General features: G+C 40.6%; 1 protein-coding gene across 1 annotated transcript in view; it reads left to right on the forward strand.

Annotated features, from left to right (window-relative positions):
• The window catches only part of Cpeb3 (cytoplasmic polyadenylation element binding protein 3), a 239,286-nt gene that overhangs the window by 36,874 nt on the left and 181,247 nt on the right, over positions 1–21,165 (forward strand). The window contains exons 2-3 of the mRNA XM_004632058.2: positions 10,462–10,546; positions 10,622–11,537. Of these exons, the coding sequence (XP_004632115.1) occupies positions 10,473–10,546; positions 10,622–11,537 (990 nt within the window). The 5' untranslated portion in view covers positions 10,462–10,472. The remainder of the gene's footprint in view (positions 1–10,461; positions 10,547–10,621; positions 11,538–21,165) is intronic.

Consider the following 21,165-nt stretch of genomic DNA (forward strand, 5'->3'; position numbering starts at 1 on the left):
GCGCAGGGTAGCAGGAAGCTCTCCACACACTCACCCGACCTGGGCTAGGACTCCCTACATTCTGATGGCAAGTCTAGTTGAAAACATATATATCTATTTTTCAATATATTTTCTCCTCCCCCCCCCCACATTTTTTTTTTCCTCCCATTTTGTGACTTTTCCCTCTATAATCTTTTGGCAAACAAGTTTTTTTTTGTTTGTTTGTTTGTTTTTGTTTTTACTTTTTTGGAGACAGGGTCTTGTGTATTTCCCCCCAAATAAGACCTAACAGGCAAATCCCTACCATAATTTTCATATTTCATTAATCTCTATACCCCCAAAAAATCCTAGTTAAGATCATCGTTCACATAGATGCATTTAATATGTCCACTACAATACAAAATGAATTCATTGAATTATAAATTATATATAAATAAATGTGATTGACATTAATACTTAAAATGAATGGCAATATAAATTACATTAAGTATTAAATTAATTATTTGTAAATGCCTGAGCAAGCATGTTTAGACAAGAGGTAAATGGCTATGTAAACAGGTAAACTCAAGACTTATTGCTGTTTGACCAATTGGAGTATAGACACAATGAACAGTGTGCACACTTGATAACAAAAGGAAGTGGTTGTATCTGATATGAATCTTCATAATTCAGTATGTCATGTGTTGTAATGGACATTCCTAATGTACTTTTGTGAAATAAACTTCTGAATTTTGGTGTCTGCCATTATGCATTGTGTTTTTGTGGACCATCATTCCTTTTTCTTTGTTTCTGTGTTTTTTCGAGACAGGATCTCACTATGAAGTTCAGGCTAGTCTCAAACTCATGGTAATCCTCTTGGCTTAGCCTCTCAAATACTGAGATTATAGATGTGTACCACCACATCTGGCCTATCTCTTTTGAGGAGAGAGGGATTTGGACTATTTATTTATTTATTTGGTACAGGGTCTTGCTACACAGTTTCCACTCCGAGTGATCCTCCTCTCTCAGCCTCCCCAGCGCTGGGATTACAGGAGTGTTCCACCACGCCCAGGTTCAGTGACCAGCACACCATGCCCTGGGTTCCACAGCTGGCATGGCTTGCAGTACCAGGGATCAAACCCAGGTCCTTGCACTTGCCTTGCAGGCACTTCGACCAGCAGGCTGTCTCCAGTCTTTTTTATTTATTTATTTTTAATGTATTTAGTACAGGGTCTACAGGGCCTCACTAGACAGACTGGACTCATAGTGATCCTCCTGTTTTCAGCCTCCCAATTGCTAGGATTATGGGTGCACTCCACCCCGCCCAATCTCCCCATCTCAGTGCGCCCCAGGGGCAGGGCCAGCATCCGCCCTGCACCTGCCTTTAAGCAGGTGCTTTAATCTGCTGAGCTATCTGGCTGGCCCTACTCCAGTCCTGTTTTGTCTTTTTGAGATAGGGTCTTGCTATGCAGTTCAGGCTGGCTGTGAGTTCACTTTGTAGCTCAAGCTGCTCTCAAATTTACAGCAGTCTTCTTGCCTCAGCCTCCCAAGTGCTGGGATTATAGGTGGGCATCACCACACCCATCCTAGGACTATCATTCTTAACTGTCATAATTTTTGTTGCCACTCCTGTCTTTTAAGTCTTCAATTAATACTTGATTTAATGGAAATTTTATGTAGTCTAGTCTGCAAGAGGTCCTAACTTTGGTGCAGAATTCATGGGATAAAATCGCCAACAGCTGTGTTGCCAGTGCACTAGGAGCAGGTTACAGGCACAAGAACTGCACATTTAAGGAAAGCATTATTGGTGGACATGAGAGATTGGGGCCATTGGTTCTGTAGGAAATGGAGATGCAAGAAATTCAGGTCAGAATTTGGGGTGCAGATTATGATGATCTTTCAGAAGATGACACGGCTATATTTGAATATATATAGATTTTTGTACATGAATAAATAAGTGGGATTATAGGATGGCTACCATCTTGGCTAGGTTTTCTAAGTTTTTCTGAGGCATGGTTTTGCTGTGTAGTACTGGTCTTGAACTCAAGGCAATCCTCCTTCCTCAGCCTCCTGAGTGCTTTGATTACAGGTGTAGCCCAGTTCTTTTTCTTTCTTGATAAGAGGGGTCTAACTGTATAATCTAGGCTGCCTGGAACTCTGTTTTGTTCAAGGCTGGTCTTGAAATTCATCTTACTGCCTTAACTGGAATTACAGATGTGTGCCAGACATGTTCAGCTAGGTTTCTTTTAGACTTTATTATTTACTTGTACATTTATACTTAGAATCCATTTGGAATTGATTTTTATATATGGTGTTATAAAAATCTCTCTTTTAAAACAATTTTTCTATGTTTTATTATGGTACTAGGAACTGAACCCAGGGCCTTGTGGATTATAAGCAACCACTGTCCAATTAAGCTACCTCTCCAGCCAGCCCATAAAGGCCCCCATCTCTCTCTCTCTATATATATATATTTTTTTTTTTCTTGATTGCAAAGATTATCCTTTAACCCTTGCAGTGCACTGTTACAGTTTTTGTAATTTTAGTGGCCATACATATGTGAATCTATTTTTAGACTTGTAATTTTCTTTCATTTGTTTATTTTTGTGCTATCCGGGGATATAGAGGAAAAATAAATATACAGATGGATAGACAGACATAAAGACAGACAGATAGGGACTGAGTATCCAGTTTTCTGGAGTACTGGAGATTAAATTTATGGTCTCATGCATATTAGGCAACTGCTCTACCAATGAGCTATGTCTCCAGCTATATTTGCAGAATTTTTCTGAATTTTCAAAGTGGATACAACAGTGTATATAGTTCAAGAAACAAAATATACATAAAAATATCAATACCACCAGAATCTCTTCTAGCCATCAATAAGATATTTCAACCCTTTCCTTATAGTTGAGAAAGCTACTCATACAGTAAGATGAAAGAAGTTTGAGCTTAGGCCTCTATATTAAAGTTAGTCAGCAAGGAAGATGTGGAGACAGAGACAAAGAAACAAGTGCCTACATCACCTCAAAAGTTGGAGGGCAGCTTGGTCAATTCAGTGAGAGCTCTCAAAATTTAAAAAAAGACTAGGGATGTAGATTAGGTAGAGTGCTCCTGGTACAACAAAAAAAGAAAAAATACGTTATTCATGATGATAAATGATCTCTAAAGGGCCAGGGAGATGGCTCAGTGGAATAAACACTTCCCTGGCAAGCGCAAGGGCCTGAGTTCAATCCCCAGTTCCGCAAAAAAAAAAAAAAAAGAGTCTGATAAATGATCTCCAATCAAATGTCATAAGGGCCAAAATGTTTTTAATCTTATTGTTTATTAAATTTTTTTTCCATTGGTTTGTTTGTTTTGAGATGGTCTTCCTATATAGTGCAGGCTGGCCTTGAACTCATGTGTGGAGCCCAATCTCCTGCCTCAGCCTCCTAAGTGCTGTACAGGCACATGCCACCATATCCAGCATGTGGATTTTATTTTATTGGTACATTTTTGATATACATAGAAATTATAATTATCATAGGGAATCTGTGCCTATACATGGTACAACTTGCTTCTTTTTTCTCATTCCTCTCCCCTCCTTTCAGCCTGTTTTTTTCTCTTTTAGGCCATGATCCTTTATATCCATTTTTGAAAGGTGATCAAGAGTAATTACTCTTCTAAATGAGGTATTAATATACCTCATTAATATTCAAACCTTGGCTGTTTTAGGTAATATAAAACTATCCTTTATCCATTTATTTATTCATCAATTTACCCACCTATTCATCAAGCATATATGGGGATGGCCATAGTGACCCACTATACATCAAGCTACTTGGGAGTTTGAGGCAGGAAGATTGCTTCAGGCCATAGTTTGGTATCAGCCTGGGTAACATAGCAAAACAAAACACACACAAGAGTATTTTGCTAGGGATGTAAGTAGGGAGAGGCTGGGCATGGAGGGGCATGCCTGTAATTTTAAAACTCAGGAGGCTGAGGCTGGAAGATCAGTAACAATGCAAGGCCAGCATGGGCTACATGGTGAGACCCTGTCTAAAAAAAACAAACAAACAAAAGAGCAAAAACAAAAGGGGGAGATAGGAAAGACAAAAGAAGAAAATAGGGAGGAAAAAAGAAGGATGCATAGAAGTATGAATGTGACTCCACAGTTAAGCTCTGTGACCCAAAAACAAAATTTCAGAAATTGCCAACTTGGTTAAATAAAAAACAAGATTTCAGTGCAGAAAGGTTTTACTCTTGTTAGAGTTCTGTAACTTCTTGTTTGCTTGTTATATATTTATTACCTTGGTATTCTTTGTTTTTTTTTTTTTTTTAATTCGTATTTATTTGTTACAAGGTCTCCCTATGCAGTTCAGACTCATAGTGATCCACCTGTCTAAGCCTCCCCAGTACTGGGATTACAGGTGTGTGGCACCAAAACTAGTTTTGGTGGCCAGCATTGCATGGGCCTGGCATGTGATACCAAAGGTCTGACTTGGGTCTTTGTGCTTGCCAGGTGGGCGCTTAGACTGCTGAGCTACCTCCCCAGCCCGTTTGTTTTTGAGACAGGGTCTCACTATATACTCCAGGTTGGCCTTGAGCTTACTTTGGCTAAGCTGGTTTCAAAGTTCTGGCAAAGCTACTGCCTCAGCCTCCCCCTGCCTCAGTATCCTGAGTGTTGAGATTACAGGTGTGTGCCACCATACCCAGTTTATCTTGGTGTTATTTGCGTAATTTTCATTCGTTTGTTCATTTTTTAATGTATTTGGTTGTTACAAGGTCGCACTACACAGCTCAGACTCATGGTGATCCTCTTGCTTTCAGCCTCCCCAGCACTGGGATTACAGGCGTGCATCACCATGGCAGGATTCTGGCTGGCTCAGCCCCCTGGAGGCAGGGCTGGCATGGCATCCGGTGCCAGGGATGGAACCGTGGCCCCTGCACTTGCCTAAGCTTGCCTAAGCAGGTGCTTTAGTCCGCTGAACTATTTCACTGGTCCCATAATTTTCTTTTTAGATTTGAATAATGATATTAAGAAAGAAATATCAGAGATTAGATCATTTTTAAATACAATAAAATTGCTTTAAGTATGGACAAAAATAATTATCATTTATCAAGGATCAGGAACAAAGTTTATTTTTCTCTATTGTGTGAATTTTTAGTAGACCTGCACATGGTGTCAGGTGGATTAATGTTTAACTAAACCCTCTCTCTCTCTCTCTCTCTCTCTCTCTCTCTCTCTCTCTCTCTCTCTCTGTACCAGGACCTTGCACTTGACAAACAGGCATTTCTGTCTGCTGCTGCGCTATACCCCCATCCCCTTTTTGTTCTGGGGACCTGGTTCTTTTTTTTTTGTTTTTGTTTTTGTTTTTGTTTTGTAACAAGAATCAAACTCAGGACCTTGCACTTCATAGTCAGGCATTTGTGCCACAGAGCTATATCCCAGGCCCACTAATACAATCTTGATATATCAATTTCAAATAATTAAAAAATCTTAAAGCCCTAAAAGTTTTATGACAGCTTTTTTCTAAAATTTAAGAATGCTTAAAACATGTAATAAATATCTTCTCCTCCTGCCCTACCTCAGCCTTCCAAGTGCTGGGATCGCAGGCATGTACTACCAGATCTGGCATAGGTTGTCTTTTTTTTTGTACTGGGAATCGAACTCAGGACCTCATACTTGCCAGGCAGGCGGTATATCCCCAGCCCAGCAAAGGCTTTCTTTCTTTCTTTTTTAAATTTTATTTTTCATTTTTTAAATTTATTTATTTATTTTTTGTGGAACCGGGGATTGAACTCAGGTCCTTACACTTGCCAGGGAAGCGCTTATTCCACCAAGCCATCTCCTCGGCCCTAGGCTTTCTTTAAAAGGATAGACAAAGAGCAAAAATGGGGAATAGAAACTAACATCACAGCAGGAAGTAAGCATTCAGTTATTCTATATCAATTCATTGAAAGTGATTCCTACATTGTTAGTTTTGCCTTTTTCCTTACAAATAAAGTGAAGCAAAGACTTACATTTAGTAATAAATTTACCTGTGAATTATTGGTCTCTACTAGTTCTTTAGTTCTAATTTGCAAAGAAAAGAAATAAAAAATTAAGATAGGTTTAATGATGCTTAACATTTTAAATTCTAAATTCAATCGACACAGTCATCAACTGACATTTACTCTGAACCCCTTGGGTGAAGGGCAGTGAACCAGAGGCCACAAGAAATTCTATCTTCTGCCTATGTGAGCAAACCAGCTCTGGCACCATTGCTCTCAGAAGCTACAGATAGTAAGATGTTAATATGTTGCAAAATTCCAGCGTTGGAATAAATTATCAATAAAAGAAGTTAAACATAAAAAAAAAAATTAAAGCTGGGTGTAGCCAAGTGTTACAGTGTTTGCTTGCCTAGCATGTGAGACCATGGGTTTAATCCTTAGTAACATGCACACACACACACACACACACACACACAAACATATATATATATATATATATATATATATACACACGCACACACAACGTGTGCACTCATGCATGCATGCAGGCACACACGTAGGCAGATAAAAAAGAAACTACTTGCTTTTTGTCTTGAATAAAGAAGTCACTGTCCTATGCAGAAAACAGTAAACATAGCTAGTTATTTATTCACATTTCACTAAATATCATTTTAGCATGAAAGAGTTGAACTTTAAATAATTATTAGAAGGAATAAGTAAAAATAAAGAAGTAAATTGATTGAAAGCCTACCAGGTAAAATTTTAAAAATAGTGACAGAATGCTGGGCAGGGTGGTGCATGACTTTAATTCCAGAACTTGGGAAGCTGAGACAGGAGCACAGGAGGATATCCATGAGTTCTAGGCCATCCTGGGCTACATAGTGAGTTCAAGGCCAGTCTGAACTATAAATGAGACCCTTTCTCAAAAAAAAAAAAAAAAAAAAAAAGTGAGAGGTTCCAGTGAAAATTTAAATACAAAGAAATCTTAATAAGATGTCAAGCATTTGTGAATAAAATCTATTTTTATCTGCCTTGTAAGGTTAATATCATATTTATGTTATGGCATAATTATACACTAAAAGTATTTAAGGATGGTCAGATTTTAAGTACTTAGTATTCCCCAGTCATTCCCCTGGCTTATTCCTCCTTACTCCAATTCTTTTCTCATTGGTAGGGTTCCTATTGCTGGCTACCCAGTCACTACCAGTCTCATGCCGTTTAAGGTAGCTCTGCTGCATATGTTTATTCTGCCTCTACAATTCAGTTTCTCTTTTAACCTGGTTTCCTAAATCAAGTTGACAAACCAGTTTATTTTCTTTTTCCTTTCAACAACTGATTTAGATTGGCTAAGAGGATATCAGGTATTCCCGGCACAACCCCTTACCCTTGGAATCTGTATTTAAGAGGGTTCCTCCTTTCCCGGCTGAACATGAAGTCAGGCAGAGTACCTTGGGAAGGACTCCAGCCCCCACAGTTCCCTCCGTGCGGTGCGCATGCCCTCTCTTCTTACAGTTGTCAAAGTGCTTTTGCCAGAGCGGTCACACAATCAACCTGAAAGAAGAAAATAAATACTGTACACTTTAAAATTTTACCTATCCTTAAAAACTGGACACTCAAAGGTAACTGCTACTCTGAATTTGCTATTTGAAGTTAAATTAATGCATGTACAAGACGATCTATTGTGTGTGTTGTGGGGGAGGGGAAGGAGGTGTCTATTTCTCAGACTTCGCTGTAAATAAGCAAAAACCCCAAATCAAACTAACTATGGAACAATTATTGAGAGATTTTGCATATTAACTCTGTGAATCTTGTCTTAATCCACTGCTTACCTTTTGTTTAAAGAGTCTTATTTCGTAAAGGTGGGTCTTGACCTTGACAGATTGAATTTATGCAGAAAGTAAAATTTGTATTTTTAAGAATTGTTGAGAAATGACAATTCCTAACATAACATTTTAAAAAATTCAAAGACTATATTAATATTAATTATAGTAATTATAGAATATTCTGAGTCCAGTTTACTTTTTGGCTTGTTATATAGTGCAGTGTTAATTTTTCCAAGAACATATAGTTTAAACTTGAAAGCACTGATACAAACTACTAGAAAAGGTGGGTGATACTAGAATTATAATCAAATGCATATTTCAGCCATGATGATATGGCTATTGTAAAGACAGTTCTAGCTCACTGGAAGCAATTCAAGTCCCTGAATTATAATGGTTTACTGCAGCACCATTTAATTCAAACCAACTATGAAAACATATTTTTCTCTGGCTGTCTTCCTTGGCAGTGACAGAACTTTGTGCTGTCTGAATCCAAGGTTCATTTACCTCATTGTATTGTATTTACAGTACTGATCAAAGCCTTTGTTTTAGGTCAAGTGAGCTCAGGAACATAAAATCAATATTAAGTAGGTTTTATTGGTAGAATCTGGCAACTTTTGATGCATAATATATTGGTTTGGGGCTTTTTTCCTGGGGGAATGGGAGAGGTTGATGTGTGAGAAGTAGAAAGAACAGTAAGGTGGTTGTAAAGCATTTTCTTGAGCCAGTATTTTGTGCATGAAACTTTGAAGTGAAAAATACCAATTAAGCATTTTAAATCTACTAAGATAGTAGAACTATTTTAAATCTCTGGCTGACATCCATTGTGTAGTAGTTCAAAGCAGTATCTCCATTTTATAATAGTTATTGTCAAAAGGTTATCAAAAGGCAGAGCTTTTATGTATATCTCATATTTCATTGCCTTTTTATAAATGTCTTTTTTTTTTTTTTGGAGACAGGGTCTCACCATGTAGTGTAGGCTGGCCTTGAACTCATTATGTAGCACCTGCTGGCCTCAAGTTCACTGCAATCCTCCTGCCTCAGCCTCACTGCTGGGATTATGGGCGTGCACCACCACACCCAGCATCACAAATGTCTTGAAAAAAATCCTCCAGAATGAGTTATTTAAGTAATTTATTGAATTTCAATTGTACTGAATCATCACATAATACTATTTTTGGTCATATGCTTCTTTAATATTTCAAAATGTTTGTTTTCAAGGTCTCAGTCCTGTAATGATATTCATATTTAAAACATGTTCTAAGCGACTGGCTAACTCAATAGCTACATGTATGGAAATCAGATGGTTTTGAGTGATTACTATTTTCATCTTTGAATGAGAACACAGGCTGTATGATAGAGGTGAATATAGCCCTTCTATGCGAAATGGAAAATACCATACACTCCTTATATGGATAAATGAAGCAGTGGTGGCAATGCACTATAATTACAATGTATAAGAATTTGGGACTTTGTACTCTATTTTTAACGCTTTTGTTAGCATATGGTAATTCAGGGTCCTCAAGCCAGTCTTTCCCTGCTAATACTAGTAATAAGAGAATTAATTCTAAATTTGCCAGTCTTGCAACCAAGGCAGCAGTAGGATTCAAAAATGAAAATCTAGCAACCCCAGTATTATCTTCACTGTCTACTTAAATCTCAGATGAATTTTAAAGCCCCGCCCCACTTCATCTCACAGTCTCCCTCCCTTACCTCTTCCTTCTCTCGCGCTCTCTCCCCTTCTCCCTCCCTCTCGCTGACCTCAAATCCAACCAGAAGCATTTCTCCACTCTGCGGAGAAATTCTCAGGCTCCTGTTGAGACATGAAGCCCTGATCAGGAAGCCAAAAAACCTCTTGTGCGGCAGAACTGAAGACAAGAAAATTGGAGAACAGAAAAAAAAAAAAAAAAAAACCATAATCCTTAGAGTAACAAGAAGCAAGCAGTTCCAAACCTTTCAGTAGGTTTTCTAAAAACGGTGTTTTGTTTTTTAAATGTCTCCTAACAAAATGGAGTAGCTGCCGCTACTGGGAGGCCAGAGAATGTGCAGCTGAGCCGTTCTAACAAATGCCAAGGATTTCCTCCCACGTGGTTCGCTGCAGCTAAATGAAACAATTATCAAGGCAAGAAGGCAGTTTGCTAATCAAGAAGGCGTTTTCTTTCTTTCTTTCTTTCTTTCTTTCTTTCTTTCTTTCTTTCTTTCTTCTTTCTTCTTTCTTTCTTTCTTTCTTTTGTAAGTGCTCAATCTGAAGGAGGGGAGAAGAAAGGGTCGTGTGCGGTGTCTTTTTAACCTTGCTGAAGGACGCAGCAGTATTTATTGACGTATGCAAATAACTGGGGGAGGGTGGTGCTTGGGAAAAAACAGGAACCAGAATCAGTTTCTCATTGCAGGGTGAAGGCTCTGAGTTCCGGTGAAGGGAAAAGAGACGTGGCGAAATTGCTGTCTTTAGGTCTTATAAGCACATCTCTCACTAATACAGAAAAGGAACCAAGACATCAGAAAGGGTGAAGACGCTCTCAGTATTTTCAGAGACCTTGCTTGAACCTCCCTCCCTAGCCCGACCTGTTCTAAATGGGGGATTATGGATTTGCATTGCAATTGGCTAGTAGTGGTGGCACTGGATTTTCGCAAGTGAAACATCTGCCTGCTTCCGAAAGGGGCATTAATGATCACATTGTCAATAACGCGTCTCTCTTTTTTTCCGTTTCAGCTGCGCAAACCATGCAGGATGATTTACTGATGGACAAAAGCAAAACCCAGCCCCAGCCCCAGCAGCAGCGGCAGCAGCAGCAGCAGCAGCAACCCCAGCAGCAGCAGCAGCAGCAGCAGCAGCAGCAGCAACAGCAGCAGCAGCAGCCGCCGCAGCCCCTGCCCCAGCCCGAGCCCAGCGCAGCCGAAGCCCCGTCCACGCCCCTCTCACCGGAGACCCCCAAGCCGGAGGACAGCAGCGCAGTGCCGGCCCTTAGCCCCGCCGCGGCCCCGCCAGCCTCCAACGGCCCGGACAAGATGCAGATGGAATCGCCACTCCTGCCGGGCTTGAGTTTCCATCAGCCCCCTCAGCAGCCGCCGCCGCAAGAGCCCACGGCGCCCGGCGCGTCGCTGTCGCCGTCCTTTGGCAGCACCTGGTCCACAGGCACCACAAACGCGGTGGAGGACAGCTTCTTCCAAGGGATCACCCCTGTCAACGGGACCATGCTCTTCCAGAACTTCCCGCACCATGTCAACCCAGTCTTCGGAGGCACCTTCTCCCCGCAGATTGGCCTGGCGCAGACCCAGCACCACCAGCAGCCGCCACCACCAGCGCCGCAACCCGCGCAGCCCGCGCAGCCCCCACAGGCGCAGCCCCCACAGCAGCGCAGGTCGCCTGCCAGCCCCAGCCAGGCGCCCTATGCGCAGAGGAGCGCCGCCGCCGCCTACGGCCACCAGCCCATCATGACCAGCAAGCCGTCCTCTTCTTCGGCCGCAGCAGCCGCCGCCGCCGCTGCAGCTGCCTCTTCGGCCTCGTCCAGCTGGAACACTCACCAAAGCGTGAATGCCGCCTGGAGCGCGCCGTCCAACCCGTGGGGCGGCCTGCAGGCGGGTCGGGACCCTCGCCGGGCGGTGGGCGTAGGCGTGGGCGTGGGGGTTCCCTCCCCACTTAACCCTATCTCGCCGCTGAAAAAGCCCTTCTCCAGCAATGTGATCGCGCCTCCCAAGTTCCCTCGTGCGGCCCCGCTCACCTCCAAGTCCTGGATGGAGGATAACGCTTTCCGGACCGATAATGGTAACAATCTGTTACCATTTCAGGTAATGCCTGGGTGCACCTGTACACGTCTTCCCCAAACCCGCTTTTGTCCCTTCTTCTCTGCCTATTAATCATCCCACCCGTATTTGCATTGTCCAGCTGCCCCAGAGCCTCCAGTTCACTGGGGCTCTTCCTCTCTAGGTGGATGAGTGGCCCGTGGGGAAAATAGTGTCTGTGTGCCCTGTCAAAGTAGAAAAGAGCTTTTTTCTTTTAGTTTATTTTTTCTTCACTGTGCTTGTGCTTCTCTTTTTGACCTTCCTTGACAAAGCTGCAAGTGTATGGCACTGTGCCGGCATAGTCCCAGGATGAGTTGGCTGAGATTCCTATCATTTTAAGTAGCTACACATTTTAGGTTATGCAATCCTAGGCTCAGGGTGCTGGTACCTAAAAGCTGTCCACACCCACACCCTGGCCTTACTCTTAAAGGGTTAACAGCCCTTTAGTGGTGCTATTTCAAGTAGTTGAATACGGTCCATTAAACTAATGTGAACCCATGTGTTTATGTCTCACTTAGGTGCTGAAATCATTAATAAAAATCAGCATGTTGTCCCTACCGGGAAAATTAGGGATTCCAGTAAACACCTAGAACTATAAGGGACACCAAAGTGGAAGAGTGGAAATTATAGATCTAGGAGCAGCCATTCCTATGTTACCTACAAGGATTTAGATTTTTTTTTTTTTCCAGAGGAAAGAAACAATAGGACACGACCTTCAGAGCCATATTGCAATGGAGTCTATTTGCTAGCTAGCACTGAAATATTTAAAGCTGCAGTGTCCTTCACCAGTTGGGTTATTTAAGAAGACAATGCAGATCAATTACACCATTTGAAACTGGGCAAAGTGAAAGTCTTGCAACTTTAATGAAAAATGAGTCTTGTGTCTTGGTATTAAATGCCAATGAAAAATCCAGGAAATGCCCCAGACAAAAAGACTGAATGGAGAGTGTCCTTGTTTCTGTTCCTGTTTTCTGTTCCCAAACACAACTAAGCAATTGGCAGTGTCCCGGACATCTTGAGTCAAAGAGTTGAGAATGTATGTATTCATTGGGGGTTTTTGCTCTCACTTAGGTAGGCTTCACTTAGAAACTGATTTGTCTTTAAGCATCTAGCTTCAGTTAAGAGAAAGAGAGAGGAGGGATCAGACTGACATGGAATTGTGTGGCCAAGAAAATGTAATAGAAATCCTTTGAGAAGTGCTGAAAAAAGATGGCACTTACAGTTTAACGGAGGTAAAGTGTCAGTCGCAGTTGGAGGCTTCATTTTGTTGCACATTACATTTCATATGTTTGGAGTAGGTCCCCTCCATGGAGGAAGAATGGAATTGAGAACAGGCAATGGCAAGGATTTTTGTCCTTGAGAATTCAAAGAAGTCCATAAGACTCTAAATTATAAAAGATTTATTATTATTTTTTAAAGACACGGCTTTGATGCTTATCCTTGACTTGCCTTGACCTTGCAATCTTCTTTCTTCAGCCTTTACTTATTTATTTTTGAGACAGGGTCTTGCCATGTCATTCAGACTGGCCTTAAGCTGTGTATGTAGATCAGTCTGTCTTCAAATTTGTGGTGATTCTTCTGCATCAGCCTCCTGAGTGCTGGGATTACAAGTGTATGCCACCACACCTTGTTTGCTTCAGTTTCTGAGTTCTGGGCATTATAGACATGTGCCACCATGTCATATAGTTTTAGGAGAGTTTTTAACAACTGAAGATCTTATACCAAATTTCACAGGGATCCTTCAGGAATAGAATATTTTAATATTCATTGAGGTGTATTTATTTCCATTATTCTAAAGTTGGTTTATTTCAGTAAAGCAAAGAGACACTGTAAGATAGGATTTTTTGTAGAGAAAAGAAGAATGTACTTGCTGAATTTTTTTGGCATTTTCTACTCTCTCTTTCTCTCTGTGTCTCTCAAGACAGGTCTTACTGTGTGGTTCATATTGGCCTTGAACTCAGTTTATGACCCAGGCTGACTGCACTCTAAAAATTCCTCCTGCCTCAGCCTCTCAATTGCTGGAATTACAGGCCTGTTGTACCATGCCTGGCTCTGGAGTGTGTCCTTTTAGAGTGATTAGGTCTGAGGAAGCTATATTTGGTAGGAGAGACTCTCTTATTCTGAGGCTTCCTTCCAAAATCCAGCCTTAACTGTAACCTGAATTCTTAGGGAAGTTTAGATTTGGTAAGCTCAGAGTATAGAAAGATGGAGTTATCTTTTTCCGGGAGTTGAATCTGAATACACATTTAAAAAAAATATTATTATGTATGTTTCTTGGGCTGGGCATGAAATAGCCCTGTCTCAGCCTAGTGAGTAGCTCGAACTACAGGTGAATATCCCTGTGCTTGGCTATTGAATATAATTAGTTTTAAATTAATTTCTCCTGACAAGGAGATTGGACATTAAACCTATATAGTTTTACCAAGCCTGATATTTATCAGTTGTGTGGGAATTGCCAGTAGCTTCTCAGCAAACCATTTACCAATGATATTAGCAAGAGCCAAATGCAATGGATCAAGCATTGTCTCTTGTCGTTTTGTTGTGGTAATGCTACTACTGAGTAGGCAAAAATGGTCACAGACTTGGAGGAGGGATTTGGAAAAAAATTGAGCATTGTTTATTTGGCCTCAGAAGTACATGTATGTCTCATTTTTGTTTATTAAAATGGAGCTTTTGGGTTTTGAAACAGTATTAGAACCTGAAGGGCCAGGTTATAAGGAGACAGACAGGAGGACAGCTTGAGCATAGGAATTTAGGACCAGCCTGAACAACATAGGCAGACCTCGTCTCTTAAAAGAATATAAAATAAAGCTGTATGTAGTGGTGCATGCCTCTAATCCCAACATTCTGGGAAGCTGAAGCAGGAGGATTGTAAATTCTAGTCCAGCCTGCGCAACTGAGTGATTTAACGGTACTGTCTCAAAACAAAAAATAAAATAGGGGTAGGAATGTGGCTCAGAGCAAAGGCTCTGAGTTTCATCCCCAGTACCTAGGGCTAGAGTTATGGTTCAGTGGTAGAACACATGCTTAGCATGCAGAATGCCTTAGGTGTATGCAGTTACCAGCATGTATGCATGCACACACATATGCACACAATCATTTTTCTAGAAAATGGAGAGAATATTTTATTTATGATTATTCTTTTGAAAATTATTTAGGCAAATAAGATTTATGTATATATATCAGATAATATATCATATATATATATCAGATATCTATAAAAGTATAGATATATCTTTAAATCCATGCCCCTCTAAAGTGGTTCTTCATTCTCTTTTGCCATTTCCTACCAACAATGGATTTGGACCTTTATTTGTGTGGTTTTTATTGTGGATACAATGTGTTAGTGTGACTTTTCAATGTACTCAGGCTTTCTTATTATAATAAAAGTAATTGGTTTTCCTGTGTCAGGGTGGCTGCTTGCTTAGGAATTCCTTCCATCTAAAGCTGCTTCATTTCTAAAAATAAGGATACTGATGTCTTGAGAGATTAGGTCCTAAAATTCTGGCTAGTTTTGTTGTGATGCATCATTAATTTCCCTGTACACTGGTATTGTCAGGGATGATTCATTTTATTTTTTTTTTATTTTTATTTTTTTAAATTTATTTATTTATTTATTTTACATTTATTTATTGTGTGTGTGTGTGTGGCCAGCTCAGCCCACCAGGGGGCGGGGCTGGCTGGCATGTGGTGCTGGGGGATTGAACCGCGGTCCCTGTGCTTTGCCAAGCTTGTTCCAAGTAGGTGCTTTAGACCACTGAGCCATCTCACCAGCTCCAGGGGTGATTCATTTTAAGTCAGGTTCTCTTTGGACTCCATACGAAGGACTTGTAATGAGACTGTTCGACAGTGTTCTCTGTCAGGCTGAGGCCTTTTGGTAAAGGACAGCAAGATGCTCCACTGGGAGAATTATACATATGCATGGTTCTGTATATGAGACAAACCTAATGATGTAAAAGGACCACAACAGAATTAGTATTGTTTTGAGGCAGGGTCTCACTATGTAGTCCACTCTTTCTTTGAACTTTCTATGTAGCCTAAACAAGGCCTCAAACTTGTGGTCCTCCTGCCTCAGTCTCGTGAGTGCTGGGATAACAGGGGTGAACTACCACACCTGGAAGAGATATTTTTTGTGTATGGTAAATTTGGATTTAAAAAGCATTGTTTTTCAAAGAAGGGACTTTTGAGAGCACCTATTTCAGACTTTTCTCATTTTACAGAATAGAAAGCCAAAGTCCCAGCATATTAAGCGACTTGTCCAAATCCAGGTAGGTAGTTTCTGTCAGACATAGGATTTTGTGGCAATATCCCTGGTTTCAAATCTAGACTCTGCCAATCATTGGCTTGCCATAATCTTGAGCAAATTATATGAAGATGCCAACATTCTTCTTCATTATAGAAAATTTTGTACTTGTTATCCATGTCTAGTTAAATGCCATTTAGTGCTAATTTTGCTACTGGATTATCATTAACAGAGGAAGAAAAAAAATTTTTTTTTTGGTATCAGGAATCAAACTCGGGACCTCCATACCCATGAAGAAAATTCTTAGATATATTTTTAAGAATATATATAATATTTGAAAAAAATACCTATTTATAATGTTTAGGGAACATTAGCATCTTTCAACTTGCTCATGCCCTTCCCCTTGACCTCTAATACTAGGGATTGAACCTAAGGCCTTGAAATGGAAGGCAAGTTCTTTGCCACTGTTACCTCTCCAGGCAGGGTTTATTGAGACAGAATATCTCTCAGTTGCCCAGGCTGGCCTTGAACTTGCATTTCTCCTTCCTCAACTTACTAGGATTGTAGATACGTGTCACCATATCTACCATAGGCTTGTTTTTTTAATAAAGATACCATGATGTGGATTTAAAATTGAAGACTCTTCTGTAGTTAATTTCTTAAGTACTCTATTGCTCTAATACAAAACCACTTAAGGTCTGACCACCCCACAAACAGAACAGGTTTCAGAACCTATCATGACATGACTGGATGTAAATGCTAGCAAAACAATGTATATTTATTTACAAGAGGGGTTGTTCACTGGCATGGTGGTACACATGGTGGTTAAGAAATATTGGGTCTTCTGTGCTAGTAGAAACAAGAAACTGCTTAAAAGTTGCATGTTAAAAAGTAATTATCGGGGGCCTGCCCCTTAGCTCAGTGCTTTAAGTGGCTGCTTCAACAAAGCAGTCAGGCTCAGGTTGTTGTGGTTCGATCCCCACGACTCAAGCCAGCCAAACCTGCCCTGAAGGCATTCAGAGCAAAAAAAAAAAAAAGTATCCTTACACAAACTTTTCCTGATCTTGTGGTAAGTGGATATGTAAGTATGCTTTCAGAAATTAATGTGTTTAAATGCCAGCTGTGATGGTACAGTGCCTGTAATCCCAGAACTCAGGGGTCTAAAACAGGAGGATCACTTCAAATTTGAGGCCAGCCTGGGCTACATAGTGTCTTCAAGTCCAGCTTGAACTGCATAGTGAGACCCTGTCTCAAAAAATTACAAAAATAAAAAAGTAATGTTTTTAGATACTCTGTTTGGTACAGGGTCTCACTACACAGCTCAGACTCATAATAATACTACTGTCTCAGCATCCCCAGTGCTGGGATTACAGGCATGTAATCAGTTGCAGTGGCCACACTCAGTTTCAGTGGCTGGCATGGCATGGGGCCAGCATAGCATGCAGTACTGGAGATCAAACCTGAGTCCCTGTGCTTGCCAGGCAGGCGCTTAGACCACTGAGCTATCTCCCCATTTAGATACTCTCTGACAGTGACACAATTTTCTACTTACATAGTGTTCTCCTTTGGTTATTTTCTATTTTTCAAGCGCTACATAAGATATTGGAACTGTTTGTCACTGCTGAAATAATTATTTTTTTTTACGTCTTTCCACTCTTAAAATTGAAGATGAGAGTGGTGGTGCATGGCTGCAACTCACTTGGGAGGCTGCAGCAAGAGGATTATCGGAGTTTAGTCAGCCTGAGCTATGTAGTGAGTTCAAGGCCATCATGAACTACATAGTGAGACCCTCATAAACAAACACATGAAAAACTGGTTTTACAGATTGATGAGCATAATGTACTTTGGTTATTTTCATACATCCCCCCAATCAACCCTTGCTCCACCTCTCCCCACACATTGCTCAGGTGATTTATATGGTATCAGATCTGCAAGATCAAAAGATCATGCATTGTTGGGTGAGATAGCTCAGCGGTCTAAAGCACCTGCTTAGACAAACTTAGGCAGGCACAGGAGATAGTGGTTCGATCCCAGCACCACATGCCACACCAGCCCCGCCCTCAGGATGGGCTGAGCCAGCAAAAAAAAAAAAAAAAAGATTATGCATTGTTTACTGCAATATGAAATGTTTGATTAAGTAGTGTGGAATTTGCTGAAAAAAGAAAATTAGGTGGAGGGATGCATGCAGTATGGATGACCCATGAAGTTTGGAAGTAGTGGTTGAAGCCTTAGCTCTGTCTCTGATAATCAGGGAAAAGCCACCTATTCAGACTCTTTCTCTCTGTTTGCAAAAACAGAGAGTCAAAGGAGAGCATGAGCACAGGGGAGTTATCTTTGCTTTGCTTTATGAAGAAATGTGACAATGTGTATGAAAATTAGGAATAATGGGGCCGGGGAGATGGCTCAGTGGAATAAGCGCTTCCCTGGCAAGCGCAAGGGCCTGAGTTCAATCCCCGGTTCTGCAAAAAAAAAAAAAAAAAAAAAGTAGGTATGAAAATTAGGAATACTATCGGAATACTGTTATGGCTGTTGGATACTGTCCTAATAATTGTAATGTAGTCAAAGTTAGAGATGTTTTGTTTGAGACAGTGTCTCTCTCTGTAGTTCAGGCTGGCTTTGAACTCATTATGTACTGCAGTCTGGCCTCAAACTTATAGGAAAAGTAATGTTAATAGTAATACAGAGTCAAACACTAGCTGATGGCATCTGGAAGTGCAGAGGGACTCGAAATGTGTGCCCAGCAGAGATGGAGGAGCCCTGACAGGCACTTTGTGTATTCAGGGTAATTGAATTCTTGTTCCTTTAAACACACCTTATTACACTTTGTATTATGGTGGCTGCCTATTTTGGAAAGCCAGTCATGGTGCTGTGATTGCACATGTAAAAAAATGATGTAAATTTGTCACTATTTGTCTTATGCCTGATTCACCAATGCAAGTGTAAAGTTTTTCCTGGTTCTGAACTTTTGAGACTTGCTATGTAGTTCAGGCTGGCCTTGAACTCTCAGTGATCTTCTGCCTCAGCGCCTGAGTGTTAGGATGGAAGGTATGCCCTGCTGCTCTGAACATTCTACTTGGTGATGGCAGAAATGCTGAAACTCTGAATTTGCTGACTTCTTCAAATAATGGCTTCAGTAGCTCTAGAGGTGCCAAGCTCTAGTTTGATGCTCCTTGCTGCCACTTCCCAGTAGGCAGTGTCTGGCTTTCTGTAGGAGCCGTGTAGTCATCAGAGACAGAATTCAAGAAAGAATCCCTAGTTTAGCACTTGAGAATTGAGATAATATAGTCGTAGATTGAAAGGAGGCTTACTGAGAAGGTTGTATCTGCAGTGGTAGCCAGGCGCGCAAGGAATTTTCCACAGCTGGTCCTCATAGTCTTGTGAGGCACTTGTTGTAGAGGGTTCAAATGCACTGTTTCACCTGTTATATTTTGGTTTGTTATGTTTAATGTTCATATATTTTAGGTTCTTTTTACAAGTGCTGGGCATGCACCTTTAATGTGAAATCATTCTAATATTTGCATTTTGATTTAGTTTAACACAAAAGTACTAGGGAAGTAAAATACTGCAGTAACTTAACATCTTTAAAAAAGACTACTTTTCTCTCTTTAGATGAACTATTGTAAAAATCTCAGAAATAATAAATACTATGATCCTTGTTGGCAGAGTTCAAGGAAAGAAATAGAAATGAGCACCAAGTAGCCTTTATATCATTCAGTGATCATAGAATTAATGTACACAAAAGGAAGGAAACATTGAGTATTAATTATATATGTATAAAACTATTATGCAGTCAAATAGCTTCATCTTCAAGTGTTCAAATTCATCTCAAGGCCAAGATCTAGTATAGGAGGAAAAAGTAACTGCCTACCTTCAATAATTCAGCAAAGTTTGTGAAGTGATCATTGCTAAGCGCTAAGCCAGTTCTTAGAAGTGTCTGGGCACACCTTCATTCAATGAATGAATAAAACTTTGGGCTGAAGATTATGGCCAAGTGGTAGAGTACTTGCTTAGCATGTGCCCAGTCCCCAGCGCCACCACCAAAAAAAGGGAAGAAAACTTACTTTTCTCCAAGGTAGCCTTGGAATATGTACATAATTCCTAAAGGACATCTACAGTTTGTAAAAATATAGTATCTATATTTTCAGACTATATGGGCAGCCCATAATTTCTAGGTTGGGACTGTATCCTCTAGGTTTACAATGCTAAAAGCTGAGTGTTTTGTTTTGGTGCTGGGAGTTGAACCAGGGTATTGGCACGTGGCGGATGTTCATTCTACCACCGAGCTACACTCCTGGCTCCTTTAGCAGGGTTCTTTCTTTGACAGAAAAAGCTGTCATAACCAGTAGATGGAAATATTTATGTGTTGAATTTACCTTTTTCTCTTTATTGTTGATCAATTTTTTATTCTTTTGGAGTTAACTTATCCTATCATGGTAATCTGGTTTGTTCCTGACTTCCCAAGTCTAGTCAGAACTAGAATAAACATCAGAATAACTAGTAATAATACTTAGGAATATGAGGGAGAAAATTCTGAAGTTTGAGGTTAACTAAGTAGGCCATTCAGTCCATCTCTCCATCCATCCGTCCTTCCATCCTTCCATCCTTCCATCCTTCTGTCTTTCTATCCTTCCTTCCTTCCTTCGTTCCTGACATTTGAAGTTAGAAAGTAGAGCTGTAAAGGACAAAAGATTTTCTCTATCTTCCAAAGAGGTGGTATTGGTTGAAGACTGATCAGGGGTGGGAGTATTTCAGAGCAAACAGTTCAGTGATCTGACAATCTACCCCTCTATTCGACCACAGGAGTCCTAGTTCTTGGGTTTCTGATAAGCAGCAATTGAAGGAGGCAGGAGGTGATGTGCCCAGAAGCACCTCTCTTTTACATCTGGTGGAAAATTTCGTTTTCTCTTTTGAGCCAGAAAAATATAACCTAGATACACAAAGGATTAAAAATAGTGAAGGACAAGTAAAGTTTATGAGTTTATGGGAGAAAGCTGAGATAATTTTTGGATTATTTATATGAATCGTATTTTTTGTATTTGCATTTGATTTTATGGGTAGACTATTCAACTCTGCCATACAACTGTTAAAGCACTTGTAACCACTAGTAGAATCCTGTCAGATAGTTAAGAGGGATAGCTTAGGTAGTATTTTTGTTAATGGAATAACTTGTAGAATTGTTGCGCACGACCTCGCCAGCAAGGAAGACGCAACACACAGCTCTTCCTTCAGCGGTTTATTCGGGCCCCTTACAGCAAGCTTCTTCTTCTTCCCCAATCCCCCAGCCCTTGGCTAATATATACTCCCGAGCCCAATCCCAGTGCGCCACGTGGGGATCGCCCATGGGTCCAGCATATGCGGAAGCGAATCGTGACTACAGCCCTGGCCATACTG

The sequence above is a fragment of the Octodon degus genome, unplaced genomic scaffold, assembly GCF_000260255.1.
Source record: "Octodon degus isolate 3935 unplaced genomic scaffold, OctDeg1.0 scaffold00046, whole genome shotgun sequence".
Taxonomy (NCBI): Eukaryota; Metazoa; Chordata; class Mammalia; order Rodentia; family Octodontidae; genus Octodon; species Octodon degus.